This window comes from Rhinolophus hipposideros, assembly GCF_964194185.1.
Source record: "Rhinolophus hipposideros genome assembly, chromosome: 15".
Lineage (NCBI taxonomy): Eukaryota > Metazoa > Chordata > Mammalia > Chiroptera > Rhinolophidae > Rhinolophus > Rhinolophus hipposideros.
Genome location: NC_138061.1, coordinates 22791703 through 22806011, shown reverse-complemented (window position 1 = coordinate 22806011; position 14309 = coordinate 22791703). Strand labels below are relative to the sequence as shown.

The 14309-nt window shown below is 38.2% G+C and overlaps 1 protein-coding gene across 1 annotated transcript in view; it reads right to left on the bottom strand.

Moving 5' to 3' along the window:
- Nucleotides 1–14309, bottom strand: part of ARMH3 (armadillo like helical domain containing 3) — a 151005-nt gene that overhangs the window by 129422 nt on the left and 7274 nt on the right. The window contains exons 2-5 of the mRNA XM_081074511.1: nucleotides 8352–8464; nucleotides 6169–6225; nucleotides 5913–6059; nucleotides 3215–3322 (exon numbers count right to left, since the gene is read on the bottom strand). Of these exons, the coding sequence (XP_080930637.1) occupies nucleotides 3215–3322; nucleotides 5913–6059; nucleotides 6169–6225; nucleotides 8352–8453 (414 nt within the window). The 5' untranslated portion in view covers nucleotides 8454–8464. The remainder of the gene's footprint in view (nucleotides 1–3214; nucleotides 3323–5912; nucleotides 6060–6168; nucleotides 6226–8351; nucleotides 8465–14309) is intronic.

Sequence of the window (14309 nt, the reverse complement as noted above, 5' to 3'; positions counted from 1 at the left end):
CAACTGCACAGAACAACAGAATTCACTATTCTACCAAACGAATGTTTGCAGCCTGTCATCCTCATATAAACCTTTAGATTAGAATGAAGTGAATTTTTAAAAGGTCAATAATAATGGTTAAATTAATAATATATAAATTTAAAACAATAAACAGTAAACTAATTAATTACATAAAATAAAATTCAATTAAATACATTAAAAATAATAAACGGTTAAGTTCAAGGTTAATAACAAATAGTTTGATAACTAGATAAGTTTCATTATTTGATAAAGAAAGCCTATCACGTGATGCAGGCACACTGAACAAACGACGAGACAGTATCATTACTGGCTATCGCCGGCCATCCGCACTATCCAACAAAGCTAGCTTGTGTCTATCCGGTCAATTCTACAAGACAATGAGACTGGAGTTTATCACTTGTATTAACAATCAGCTGTTAGACCCAAAATAATCAAAAGATGAAACCTTTAGGTACCACAATAGAAGAAAGAAGACAATAAATATTTTACATTAAATGAAGGAAGAGAATGAATGGAGAATAAGGATTTAGCATGCAGAAAGGGCAAGTGAAGGTTCAAAATAAGCTACGTCCTTTCAATTCAACAAATACGTAGTGAGGGTCTACTATATGTTAAATATTTCAAAAATACAAGAAAAAAATAAGACAGTGATCTTTGCTGTCAAGGTATTTTTAGTCTAATGGAGAGAAAAGCAGTTTTGATTTAATGGTTACTATGACAAAAATATACATGGAAGAAGAGAACTAGCTCAGATATCTCCTATTCCAGGACTCCTCAAGGGTAGGTTATATTTTGAAAAATCAGTAGGAATTAATTAAAACTTGAGGAGGAAAGGAATTCTAGACAGGCGTTGGCATGATCAAAGACACAGGAGGTATGAAATGGCTCTGTGTATGGAATTGAAATACAAGTAATTTGTTATTATGGAAGTATCAAGAGTGAGGCACAGTGGTGAGAGATGAGACTAGAGAAATAAATAGGAAGCAGACCATGAAAGTTTTATAAAGCCAACTAAGGAGTTTGCTTTTTAACCTGTTAGCAATAGGAAACTGATGAAGGGTTTTAAGAGGAAAGATTTGAGTGTAAGATACAATACCTCTGGTGTCAGTGTGAATGACAGATTTAAAGATGGTAAGCCTGGAGGGAAGGAGACAAATGAGGACTAATCTATCAATTTCCTGAGGATAGTTGCCATGTCTTATTTGCCACTGTATCCCCAGTGCCTGACACATAAGAGACTAATAAACGTTTGTCAAAAGAATGAATGAAGGCGTCACTGCCATAGTTCAGGTGAGAGATATTGGGGACACTGGCAGTAGGGTGAAAAGAAGAAAAGACAGGTATGAGAAATATGAGCTGAAGTACAATTAGCTGAATTTAGTGATTGTCTGAATGTAAAAGACAAGAGAGAGAAAAGAGTCACGGATGACTCCCACTTTTGTGGCTTTGTGGCTTGGGGGACTGAGAAGACAGGTACCCCTATTCTGATAGGGAATGAATGAGGAAGAACAGATATAGGGGAAAAATGAGTTCCATTTTGGATAAGCCAAGAAAGAACTACTTAGGGATATGTGAACGGGTATATTCAGCAAGTGCTTACTGAGCACATATACAACTCTGAGACTCATGAGGGGATGTTAACGCTAAAGATACAGACTTAGTAATCAGCAGCATATAGGCAGTAGTTAGAACATGAGAATGAAATCGAGATGTGGGGTTTCACAATGATATATATAGGAACTACACAGGCTAGAATTAAAAACTGCTTCTGGGAACTACATTTTTGTGTATTCGTAATTGTGTATCAGTAACTTTGTAAAATATCCTAATCACTATAAGAATTCTTTGGCACACAGATTTCTTTATTTTAAATTTAGTGAGTGACAGAAGACTAATTCTTCACATGGACAACATTCATTCAAGACAGTGTCAAACCATGCAAATCATATATCTGATAGGGGCTTATATCCAAAATGTATAAAGAACTCTTAACGATTCAACAATAAAAAGACAAATAACTGAATCTAAAAGTGGGCAAAGGATTTGAATAGACATTTCTCAAAAATATAAACAAAAGCTACTGTTGACAAAGATGTGGAGAAATTAGAACCCTCATACTTTGCTGGTGAAACTATAAAATGGTACAGCAACTTTGGAAAACAGTTTGGTTTATAACATTTCTCAAAATGTTATAAACATGGAGTTACCATATGACCGCGCAATTCTACTCCTAGGTATTTACCCAAGAAAAATGAAAACATGTCCTAGGTACTTACCCCCCAAAAATGAAAACATATGTCCACATAGAAACTTGTACATGAATGTTCATAGCAGCATTATTCATAATAGCCAAAATGTTGAAACATTCAAAATGTACATCAACTGATGAATGGATAAATAAAACAGTATGGTATATTCATACAATGGAACACTAATCAGCCATAAAAAGGAATAAGTACTGATATACACTGCAACATGGATGAACCTTGAAAACATGCTAAGTGACAAAAGCTAGAAACAAAATACCACATATAATTCCATTTATATGAGATGTCCAGAATAAATCAATCCATAGAGACATAAAGCAGATTGATGGTTGCCTGGGGCTAGAGAGAAGGGGCAACAGGGAATGACAGCTAATGGCTACATGTTTTGTTTTTGGGGTGATAAAAATGTTTTAAAATTAAAAGTGGTGATGGTTGTACGACTCCATTAATATACTAAAAGTCACTGAATTATATACTTTCAAAGGGTGAATTATATGATATGTGAATTATATTATCAATAAAGCCGTTATTTTTTTTAAAGTGTCAATAAAAATTAAAATTCTTATAGTCATTGTGTTAAATAAGAAAGCTTCAAGTTTAGGACTAAAGCTACCTTTGTACATTAATTTGTTATATTGTATTTAAATTCACAAATGTTTTTAAGTATATATGATCATATGCTATAAATCATAAACTGCTCAGTCTCTATCCGGCAAGGAAATGATGCCTCAAATTCACATCTGAATTTCCAATCTTCCTTTATTCAGATACACCAAATCTGTAAAATGAGAATATTCAAATTCAAGGCTAAGTCCAATCTATATCTAACTGTGTGCTAATCTTCAAGCACAGCTGTCTGCAGATGGTACCACGAGCAACTGTCAGAAGCAGCCATCCACAGGCACACCTGCAGCTTGACGGCTCACCTTCATGCACAGCTCTGCCTTGTCAAAGCCCATCAGCATGTTGATAATGTCAAACCCAGACGTAGACTTATTCTTCTGGTGGACGCCTCGAATGAGTGCACACAAGGTCTGCAGACGAGAGAAAGGATTCTTTCTAGAGAGGAAGTCTCAAAACGCAAAGGGCAATGGATCTGTAGCCTCACACTGCAACCTCAAAACCTCCTGCTTGCACAGCTGACATTCAGTTGCTCTAATACTTGGGCTCCAAAACATAACCTGCAAAATCCAGAATTAAAAGAGGAACAGCAACTAAAACTGTTGCCATCCTCTTTTTTGTTGCTTTTTAACCATCTTCTTTTTAAAAATTGTACTGCAGATAAAAACTGGAAGGTGATATTCAAAAATAAAAGAGTTCTTGAGTTTGTGTCATTGGAGTGGTGGAACTTTCCTTTATTTAAAATTAGTTTCAATATTTACATTGTCATTTATCATTTTTAATAATTATTTTTTAATAACTACAAGTTACTTAAATCCCTATACAATAACAATCAATTGCTTCAAATCTTAAATTTATTGCGTTTCTACGTACTAGCTGAGTACGAACAAATTAGTTAACTTTTCACTGCTTCGGTTTTCCCATCTATAAAATGGGAGTGATAATAATAGCAACCGTTTCATGGGGATGCTGTGAGGAGTACATGAATTAATGCTGTAAAGCACTTAGAATAGTCCCTGGAACTTTGTTAAAGCTCCAAGAATAGTACCTGGAACTTTGTTAAAAATTAGTATCAGCTTTTACAATAATGTACTAATTTTTATGAGTCACCAGGTGGGTTAATATCAATGTATTTCCACTGAACTAAAAAAAGTTTACAATTCATGCCCCCACAGTTAGCCACTGCAATTACAGGAAGTACAATTTCCAACTTTCATTTCAACTTTCAATGAGCCCCTACAACTAGATGCTCAAAATACGGAATTTATCGTGCCAGAAGTTAACAAAGCTACAGCATAAACACCATCCTTCTTTCTGGGGCATAAGCTCAAGAGGTAAGTTCTACATTGTACAGATGAGAAAACTGGGACTCACAAAGTGACCTGCCCAACTAGTAAGTTAGAAACTTAAACCCAGTCAACCAAAATTTCCAATAAAATCTTTTATGCTGTCATGGAGCTTCATATTCTAAGTCTGTCAATCACAGCCCACTATAGGCTACACTTGGAGCTACTAGACAGTAAACTTAAGAAACTCTGTCCATCATTCAGGCAATAAAAATGTACTTCTAGAGTGCTATTTGCCAGGCCCTGTACTCCACACTAGGATCTAAGTACTGAGTGTAATTATCAAAGTCTTTGTCCTCAGGAAGCCTATAACGTATCTCCACGAGCCCAATGGTTGGCACGTAACAGGAAGCCAAGAAATAACTGTTCAGTCTTCCTCATGACCATGCCACTTAGCATGAAGAACAATGATTCTTAATGTTTTCAGAGTTATAGACCTTTTTGAAAATCTGAGGATAGCCCTCTCTCCAGAAATATTTCATGAGGTCGGACAATTAAGTTCGCGAACTCATCCTAGAAAAAGTGCTACATACCTCATAGCTGAATATCACTACAGTCACCTTCGAAGTACTCCCTTTGGGAAGCTATGAACTGATGCCAGCACCTAGTCCACCCTTCAAAACAATTTTGGAACTCTTTTTCTGGAATGACCATCAGAGCTGTCGTCGTATTACCCTAGATGTCCTGAATGTCATCAAAATGTCTTCCTTTTAATATTCCCTTTATCTTCAAATAAAGAAAGAAGTCATTGGGGGCCAGACCAGGTGAGTAGGGAGGGTGTTCCAATACAGTTATTTGTTTACTGGCTAAAAACTCCCTCACAGACAGTGCCCTGTGAGCTGGTGCATTGTCATGATGCAAGAGCCACGAATTGTTGGCGAAAAGTTCAGGTTGTTTAACTTTTTCACGCAGCCTTTTCAGCACTTGCAAATAGTAAACTTGGTTAACTGTCTGTCCAGTTGGTACAAATTCATCATGAATAATCCCTCTGATATCAAAAAAGGTTAGCAACATCATTACAACAGGTTCGCAAACTTAATTGTCAGACTTCATACATATGCACATAAAATATTACATATAGTTTCAGGGAGTCAAGGACCCTCTGAAACCTCAGAATAAGAGGTTAATAATCTAGTGAGATTAATCTACTGAGAAAATACTGTATTAAGAATCTCCTGATTTTTGCAGAAGACTAAGCAGCCTTTCCTCATTTTCCTCTTTTCCTTTCCTCAAGTAAATAATAAGAATGATGTCGGGGGGGGGGGGGGGGCGGTTCACACAGTGTGAGGGATATAAATCATAAACGTCTAAGTATTACTTTGTCTTGTGCACTTGAAACTAATAAAAAAAAAAAGAAAAAGAAGCATTTAAACTGATTAGCAGAAAAAAATTAGAAGAAGAAGAATGATGTCAAATAATCTGCCTCGGCATTAAGTCAAATGATACAAATGGACAAGATTACTACTATAAGCATCAATTTACTTAACAAGGAAGATGGCTAAACAAGCATAACATAGATATTTGATTACTTAAAAAAAGTAAAGAAAACAGAAAACTCCTAACTTAAGGGTAATTCTAGGTTCCTCAGATCCCAACAGATGTGTTACCATTCCTTTCTCCTATCAAACCAGACTTCCCTAGACTCCCAGCCCTGTACCTGCAATGCATTGACAACTCGTATTGGATGCTCCTCTCCCAAAGCCTGGATGCAGTGTTGAAATAAGCAATTAATGTTGTCCTTGATCTTCATTAATTCCTCACCATCCAGAGATTCCAGCTTGCCTTCTAGGTACTCTAAGTTCACCTACCAAGGAAACAATAAGGGCCTGAGTGCATTTGTAGTGCAGCACCTAGAGCCCCTGAGAAGGCAATCTCAGTTACCAGGAAAATCCGCTGATGCCACCAAGTCTTACCTTCATGAGGAAGAGCTCCTCCCAAAATCGAGGACTGCACTTACTGGGGTCGTCTGTCTAAAACCAGAAGAGAAGCAGGTTCAATATCCCCAGCTTACACCAAATCATTAAGAATACATTTGAAAGGGTCACTATACATAATCACCCTTACCTTTCAAAATTACCTTTCAAAACTAACTTTTAGTTTCGTCATTCTAAGCTATTGTAATGGGGAACAACAGTTTTGGGGTTTTGTGCTTAGACACTGTGCTTAGATTCCCTGTAACAAAAGTCAAATAATGGCTCAAAGAATCTCCCTCAAATCTTTCTCTTCTAGCAAGAAGTGAACCTATGCATCTGAGTAAGTTAGTCATATTACATATCCCCACTGCATCTGTATGGTACTCAGGTGTTAAAGCCTATTCACATACATGAAATCTAAAGACCCAGTGAGCCAGGTAGGGTAGATATTATCACTATCCTCCTTTTAGGAAAGAGGGTCCACAAAGCTAATTGACTTAGCAAGTGCAGGAGCCAGAACCCAGATCATCTAATACTGCCATGGCTTTTACAACTTCCTATGTTGACTACTTCTACTTGCCCTCCCATATGCATTTAGGGCTCTGTACAGAGCTTTTAATATGCTCTTTCCTTAATTCAAATTGGTCTAAAAGGTTAGCAAAATTATAGTACTACAATCTAAAATTTCTTAACAATAATTTTCAAATAAATTCTAGAAAGTCAGACTTGTGGTTAATGAGTAAAATAAGAAAAAGAGAATGTCCACCTCATTTTACAGGAAAAGCTAACAACATAAAAACTGCCTGCTATCACCTTACCTTATGTTGACCTTTTAAAATTATTACCCATTAAAAATGATTAATGAAGAACTAATGTCTTCATTCGTTAAGAACTGCTCTAATAATAAAATATTATACTAGGAATCTCTTCTGGATTTTTAGCTGAGGATGACAAGGAGAAGCAACATTTCTGGCCTTCTCCTAAGGTCCTCATTTAGTCTCTTTCTCTCAAGTCCTAGTCCCCACGAGATGTCACACTTTGATCCTCACACTTCTGTAATGTCATTTTGTTGTCTGTGTAAGAAATTCAGGGAATTCATGGAGCTGGCACTTCCCGTCCTCAAAGCTCACACAAGCTGGATTCATACGTATACCAAGCTTACTTAACATAGAAAGAGCGGGAATAGGATCCTAGTTCCCCCTCATTTTCTCTGTGTGACCACCTGCACTAACCTGGGCAATTCTGTATTAATTTTGTGCATATCAAACTCTATCTCTAAGGCTTTGCCAAGAGTTAAATATTTCACTTGACTGAATTATTTATCCTGGGCCATGTGGCAAAGTTGAATAAATAAGGGCTCTGGTATCAGACACTAGGGTTCAAATCACCTTCTAGCGGTGATCCCCAGTTTTTTCATCTATAACATGCTCTTTTACATGTCACATGTAAAAACATAGCCCTCTTGCACCATTCTTGTCAGAATTAAAACTAATGTATTTAGTGATAGTTAGAATAATGACAGGCACATAGTCAGAACTTCATATACAGTAACTCTTTTTATAGGTATTGATCTGTTTTACATGTACTACTTATGTCCAGGACTTCAGAAGGCAAGTACCTCTGCAGGGCATCTAATTACTATAACCTTCCCTGCTAGTGTATCTTTTATAACACAGGCATGGACCATGGTTAACCAATAGTTATGAAAGCCTAAAGAAATCCCCAATCTAACTGCTAATAATTCCTCAGTTAACTCATATAGAGATAGTCTAAGCAATTGTTCTATCCACTAACAACTAGAGAGGGAATATAATAGTGCATCTTTTTAAAATATCTGAGTCACAGAATTTTAGGGCTAAAACGATTTTCAAGAGACATCAAGGATAGAAGAGTCCTTAAGTCAGATCATAAGGAAGACAAGTCTTTCGCAAAGATATTTAGAAAAGAAGCTTCCCCAGGCTTCCTTCCTCCTTTCAGTTGTTTTACCCAGTTTATGGCAACAATCTATATTAATTAATACATGATCATCATTTCTACCATGTGAGAGCTCACTCTCACTCTTGCTCTCCCCTTTTGCCCTCTGAAGAAATGGAAGATAGCATGCAGAGGCGAGGTGATTTCTCATTTTGGAACAAGAAACTAAGGCATCGAGCTGTGCAGAATATCAGGGCTCCAGGCCTTACCATGAAGATCTCATCATACATCAGCACTACTTTTTCCTTCAGTGGTTTTTTGGAGGCTGAAGATTTCCGGAGCAAACCCCCTCGTTTCTCTACCTGTGCCATGGTTAGAGAATCTGTGAAAAGAAAGCCACAGTCAGTGCTAGAAATACTTTCCAAGATTCTGGAGACTCTATTGAAACACCTCTCAATGAGAAATTTTTTAGGAAGAAGAAATCATAAACAACCACATTATAGATCTTGTGCATCTGCCCAAACCCCCTCCCCTGACCAGGTACTTTCAAGGTTTAAATCATTACTTGGCCTACAGCACACACATTTTACATCCTTAAAACATGCCAGTGGACAAGGCTTAAAGCAGATCTAAAACCAAGCAGGAAAAGTATAACTAGCCCATCTGTAATAGGTCTGGCCATACATCTGAGGTTGATGGAAGGAAGGCTGCAAAGCACACGCTGCCCACAGACTAATGGTGAAGTTAAATTTCAAGTATTGATCGGGCCTAGGACCATTAAGACAGGAAGTGTGCTGCAGACTGATGTGCTCTATTGATTTCCCCAAAGTAAGTAGGTCCTCCTCACTGCAAAGTACTTGGCCTTCACTGCCTCGTAAATCACACTGCACTTGACTGTCTTCAGAAATTCCGCTGGAAAGAGACCCAAGGCGGAAAATAGCAGTTAAAGGCCAAAACCTAAATTTGATTTCAGAATAACCGAATATTAACAATAACAATACACTCCTTTCAAATTTAATTATATTTGTAACACTATTGCAGATCAAACCTCAAAGAATTTTTCAATTCTATATAAAAGCAGTTCCATGAATCATGCCCAAATTTTCCCATCTTCCTTCAACGAATTCTCTTTTTTTTTTTCAAGTAAGAACTTGAAATTCCACAGGTCTCCACAGTAAATTTACACATATTCATTCCCTCACTTCCCAGATTCTTCATACTATTGACAAAATACCTGTCTCTCTTAAATTCTAGGCTCTTGTTGTGAAGCTTAATCTCACCCAATGGCAAGTATTGGGGGTAGCAAAAAGCCTGAGTTTTATTTCCACACGAACCCAAAGCAGCAGAACAAAATTAATTTTGTTCAATGACTTTTGGAAAATACGCACTATCTTTCAAATCAAAATAAAAATTTTTAGGAAAAGATGCATACAATAGCATAAAAGATTATATCTCAAGACACTGTCTTTCTCTAATACATATGGCCAAAAAGGAGATTCAGCTTTGAGCACAAAAAGCACAAAGCACAGAAAATTTCTCCAACTAGACAGTAAGCATCTTTAGCAAAGGGATTACATCTTATACTTTGTCTAAAAGTCTTTGGCTCATGGCAAATGCTCAGTGTACGCTCGTCACTGACTGATCCTGAAATAAGGGAGGGAGGGGACCTGAAAAGTCCTAGGTCTCACCAGAAATTTTAGTTAAGACCTATCTTTACCGAGGCCTCACTAAGCCATCAAATTCCACTATGGTCAAGAAAACCGAAGGGAAAAACGAGAGGTTCTTGTGGGCTATATATGCTATATGGATCATGGCTGTGTCATAAAGCATGAAATACAGCCTCCATTCAAAACATTCCTGTGTCTTTTAAATAGATTATCAAGAAGATATCCTTATTGGGGGGGAACAAATTGGAAATCAAGAGGATCTTATTAAAATAAATCAAAAGCAATGCAATTCTAAGCTTAGTGGGTATAGATCTTTCGTGTACTCAGCTTCAACCAGTTGATTAGTGGCAACAGTGGGAACCACTGAGTTCCTGGATGTGAAAAGCACGTTTGCAAACATCCTCCTCTGAGGATTTATAATTGGGTTACAGCTAATCAATGTCCACCCCGAATCTAATAAACTCATTTTCTCTATTTCAGAATCAATACTTTCTAATAAGCAGAAGGGAATAGGAGAGGAGGAAAAAACAATTCCAATTCAAAGTACCAAATTTCCTAAGAAATTTAATTCTATTCATCACTCTCTTTCCATTTGGAACAGGGAAGAAAGTCAACCAAGGGCCTCAGCACATTACTCTCTGTCATCATCACAGGCAACTGGAATTGACCATTCAAGCTGTCAGAAGACTGGGAGAAATGTAGAATTCTTACATAAGTTTTTTTGGGGGGGTCTCACAAAATAAGCCTGTGCTCCTAATTTTGAAAGTAAAATATCTGACTGGTAGAGCAGTAAATTGCAACACATCAGTAATGTGCATGCAATCTGTTTACATCCTTTCCGTGCTTTTTTTTCTTTTTCACAACTCTCCCCTGTCATAGAGAGAATCAGTACCAGCTGAGCAGCAGCAGGGCCTAAAAGAACCAACAGCAGAACCCAGACTAGAACACAGGTCTCCCAACCAACTAGATGACACTGAGTAAGTCATTGTGCTTCTCAGTTTCCTTACAAGTAAAACAAGGGGACTGAACTAGACGTATCATCTAATGATTCTCTCACCATCACTGGAATACCACAATCATGTAAAGAATACCTAAATATTATAAGGCACTTGTTTAGGCACTACAGGGTGACAAAGAGCAACCTCCAAACCCGGTCCCCTGGGAGCTCACAATCATCAGCAGAGACAGACACATAATAACCCATAGCACAAGGCAAATCATGAGAAATAGAGTAAAGGTACAACGAAAATGCTATGGAGCCACGAGGAAGGGAAAGAAGCATTCTCTGACTATGCTATGACCTCTGCTGATCCAGGCTTTTAAATCCTTCTGGTGAAGAAGTAAATACAGCAAAGCCACAGTAATCCCTCAGAAATGTCATCTTAGGCTTTAATACAGTTTCTCAGAAATAAGATGTACTAGGCAAAATATAAAAGAGAATCAGGCAACTTTTCATATTAATTTCACCTACCACCAAACTTAGGAATGGCTTCAAATCCCAACTCAATGGTAAATCAATGAAGTCTTTTATTCTTAAGCTTCAAGGACTGCTGGTCCAACGACCTGCAGCACAACTTCTCTCTGAAAGACCAGAGTCATACAACACTTTTAGAACTGTCTTAAAGCAAACCAGCCACAGTTCTTAAATGCACATCACATCCCTACAGGATGAAATAGCCAAATACCAAGATTTTAAAACCTAAAGCCAAACTCTTCCAATGTCTAATAGTATACAAGTTACACTAAGCTAGTCATTCACTTATTTTGTCTTCTTGAGTACAATACATGCCAACTCTAGTGTCAAAAAATAAATTTCACAGAAATCCACTCTAATTTCCAGAAAATGGCCACACTTAATCTACCAAACATTTTGGATTTCAGTCCCATTCCTTATACTCATTCTATAACCTGAAGTTCTTTTCCTCCCTGGGCTGCAATTCACCAACGTGTAAAAAGAAGCCATGGCCCCCAATAATAAAAAAATTCTTTAAAAAAATAAAAAATTGGGCCGGCCCAGTGGCTCAGGCCCCATGCTCCTAACTCTGAAGTCTGCCGGTTCGATTCCCACATGGGCCAGTGGGCTCTCAACCACAAGGTTGCCAGTTCAATTCCTCGAGTCCCGCAAGGGATGGTGGGCTCTGCCCCCTGCAACTAAGATTGAACACGGCACCTTGAGCTGAGCTGCCGCTGAGCTCCCGGATGGCTCAGTTGGAGCATGTCCTCTCAACCACAAGGCTGCCAGTTCAACTCCCGCAAGGGATGGTGGGCTGGGCACCCCCAGCAACTAGCAACAGCAACTGGATCTGGAGCTGAGCTGCGCCCTCCACAACTAAGACTGAAAGGACAACAACTTGAAGCTGAACGGCACCCTCCACAACTAAGATCGAAAGGACAACTTGACTTGGAAAAAAGTCCTGGAAGTACACACTGTTCCCCAATAAAGTCCTGTTCCCCTTCCCCAATAAAATCTTTAAAAATGAGTAAATAAATAAATAATAATAAAATAAATTAAATTAAAAATTAAAAAATTAAATAAAATAAAAAGAAGCCAAGGCAAGGACGTGCAGAAAAGCAAACCCTTGTGTTCGGTTAGTGGGAATGTAAATTGGTACAGCCTCTACAGAAAACAATATGGAGGGTCCTCAAAATATTAAAAATAAAACTACTACATCATCTAGCAATCCCACTTCTGGGTATATATCTGAAGGAAATAAAATCACTATTTAGAAGAGATATCTGCACCCAGATGTTCACTGCCGTATTATTCACAAGAGCCAAGGAATGGAAACAACACAGGTGTGCACTGATGGATAAATGGATAAAGAAAATGTAGTATATATACAATATTACTTGGCCATAAAAAAGAAAGAAGTCCTGCCATCTGCAACAACATGGATGAATCTTTTTTTTTTTTTAAGATTTTTTTTATTGGGGAAGGAGAACAGGACTTTATTGGGGAACAGTGTGTACTTCCAGGCCCTTTTTTCCAAGTCAAGTTGTTGTCCTTTCAATCTTAGTTGTGGAGGGTGCCATTCAACTTCAAGTTGTTGTCCTTTAAGTCTTAGTTGTGGAGGGCGCAGCTCAGCTCCAGGTCCAGTTGCGGTTTCTAGTTGTAGCGGGCACAGCCCACCAACCCTTGCGGGACTCGAACCGGCAACCTTGTGGTTGAGAGGACGCACTCCAACCAACTGAGCCATCCTGGAGCTCAGCGGCAGCTCAGCTCAAGGTGCCGTGTTCAATCTTAGTTGCAGGGGGCGCTGCCCACCATCCCCTGAGGGACTCAAGGAATTGAACTGGCAACCTTGTGATTAGAGCCCACTGGCCCATGTGGGAATCAAACGGGCAGCCTTGGGAGTTAGAGGCATGGAGCTCTAACTGCCTGAGACACCCAACATGGATGAATCTTGAGGGCACTATGCTAACTGAAAAAAGTCAGACAAAAAGAGACAAATACTGCATGATCTCACTTATATGTGGAATCTAAAATAACTGAACTCGTAGAAACAGAGTAGACTGGTGTTTGCTAGGGGTTGGGGGAGGTGGGGGAACTGGAAAGACATTGTTCAAAGGTTACAAACCTTTAAGTTCAGGGAATCTAATGTACAGCACAGTGACTGTAGTTAACAATATTGTATTATATACTTGAAAGTTGCTAAGAGAAATCTTAAATGTTCTCACCACCAAAAAAAGAAAAACAAATGGCAACTATATAAAGTGATGGATGTGTTGACTAAATGTACTGTGGCAGTCATTTCACAAGATATATCAGATCATGATCACGTTGTATACCTTAAAGTTATCCAATGTTATATACCAATTATATCTCAATAAAGCTGGGGGGCAAAAGCACATGGAACAGCTCTCTACCAAATGCTTCCAAATTGAATGGCCTGGGGTTCTAGGCTCAAACTTACAATGGACTCTTATCAAGCATCACTCTGGCTTCCCTGGTGAGGGAGGCTCCAAAACACTATCTTAGGTAGATGCTAATCCTAAAACATTTCAACTCGTATGTAAGAAAAGAAAAAGGAGAGGAGAGGGAAAAAGAACAAAGGGAGGGGAAAGAACAAAAGGAAGGGGAAAGAAAGAAAATAAATAAACATAAATGTGCCCATCATTTAGAAAGAAAAATATATATATATGCACAGATCAGGCATTGATTCAACAAATATTTACTGAGCATCTTTTAGGTGCCAAGCACGAAGGATACAGCAGCGAACAAGACAGATGAGATCCCTGCTCTCAGTTTCCATTCTAGTAGGAGGGAGAAAGACAACAAACGAGTCGAGATAGTGCCTAGTACCTTGTAGAGAAATTGTTTAGGAGAATTATATTCATTGGAAGATTAAAGTAGGCCTCTATGAGAAGTGATACGTGGGCTGAGATCAGAATAACAGGAAAGAAACAGCCATGTGAAAATCTTGGGAAAAGTGTCCCAGATAGAGGGACTGGCAAGGGCTAAGATTTGAAAAGACTTGGCATGTTCGAGAAACAGAAATGCCGGCGTGCCTAAATAAGAGTATAAATATTGCCTTTCTGAATTGTTTTTGTCAAGCTTAT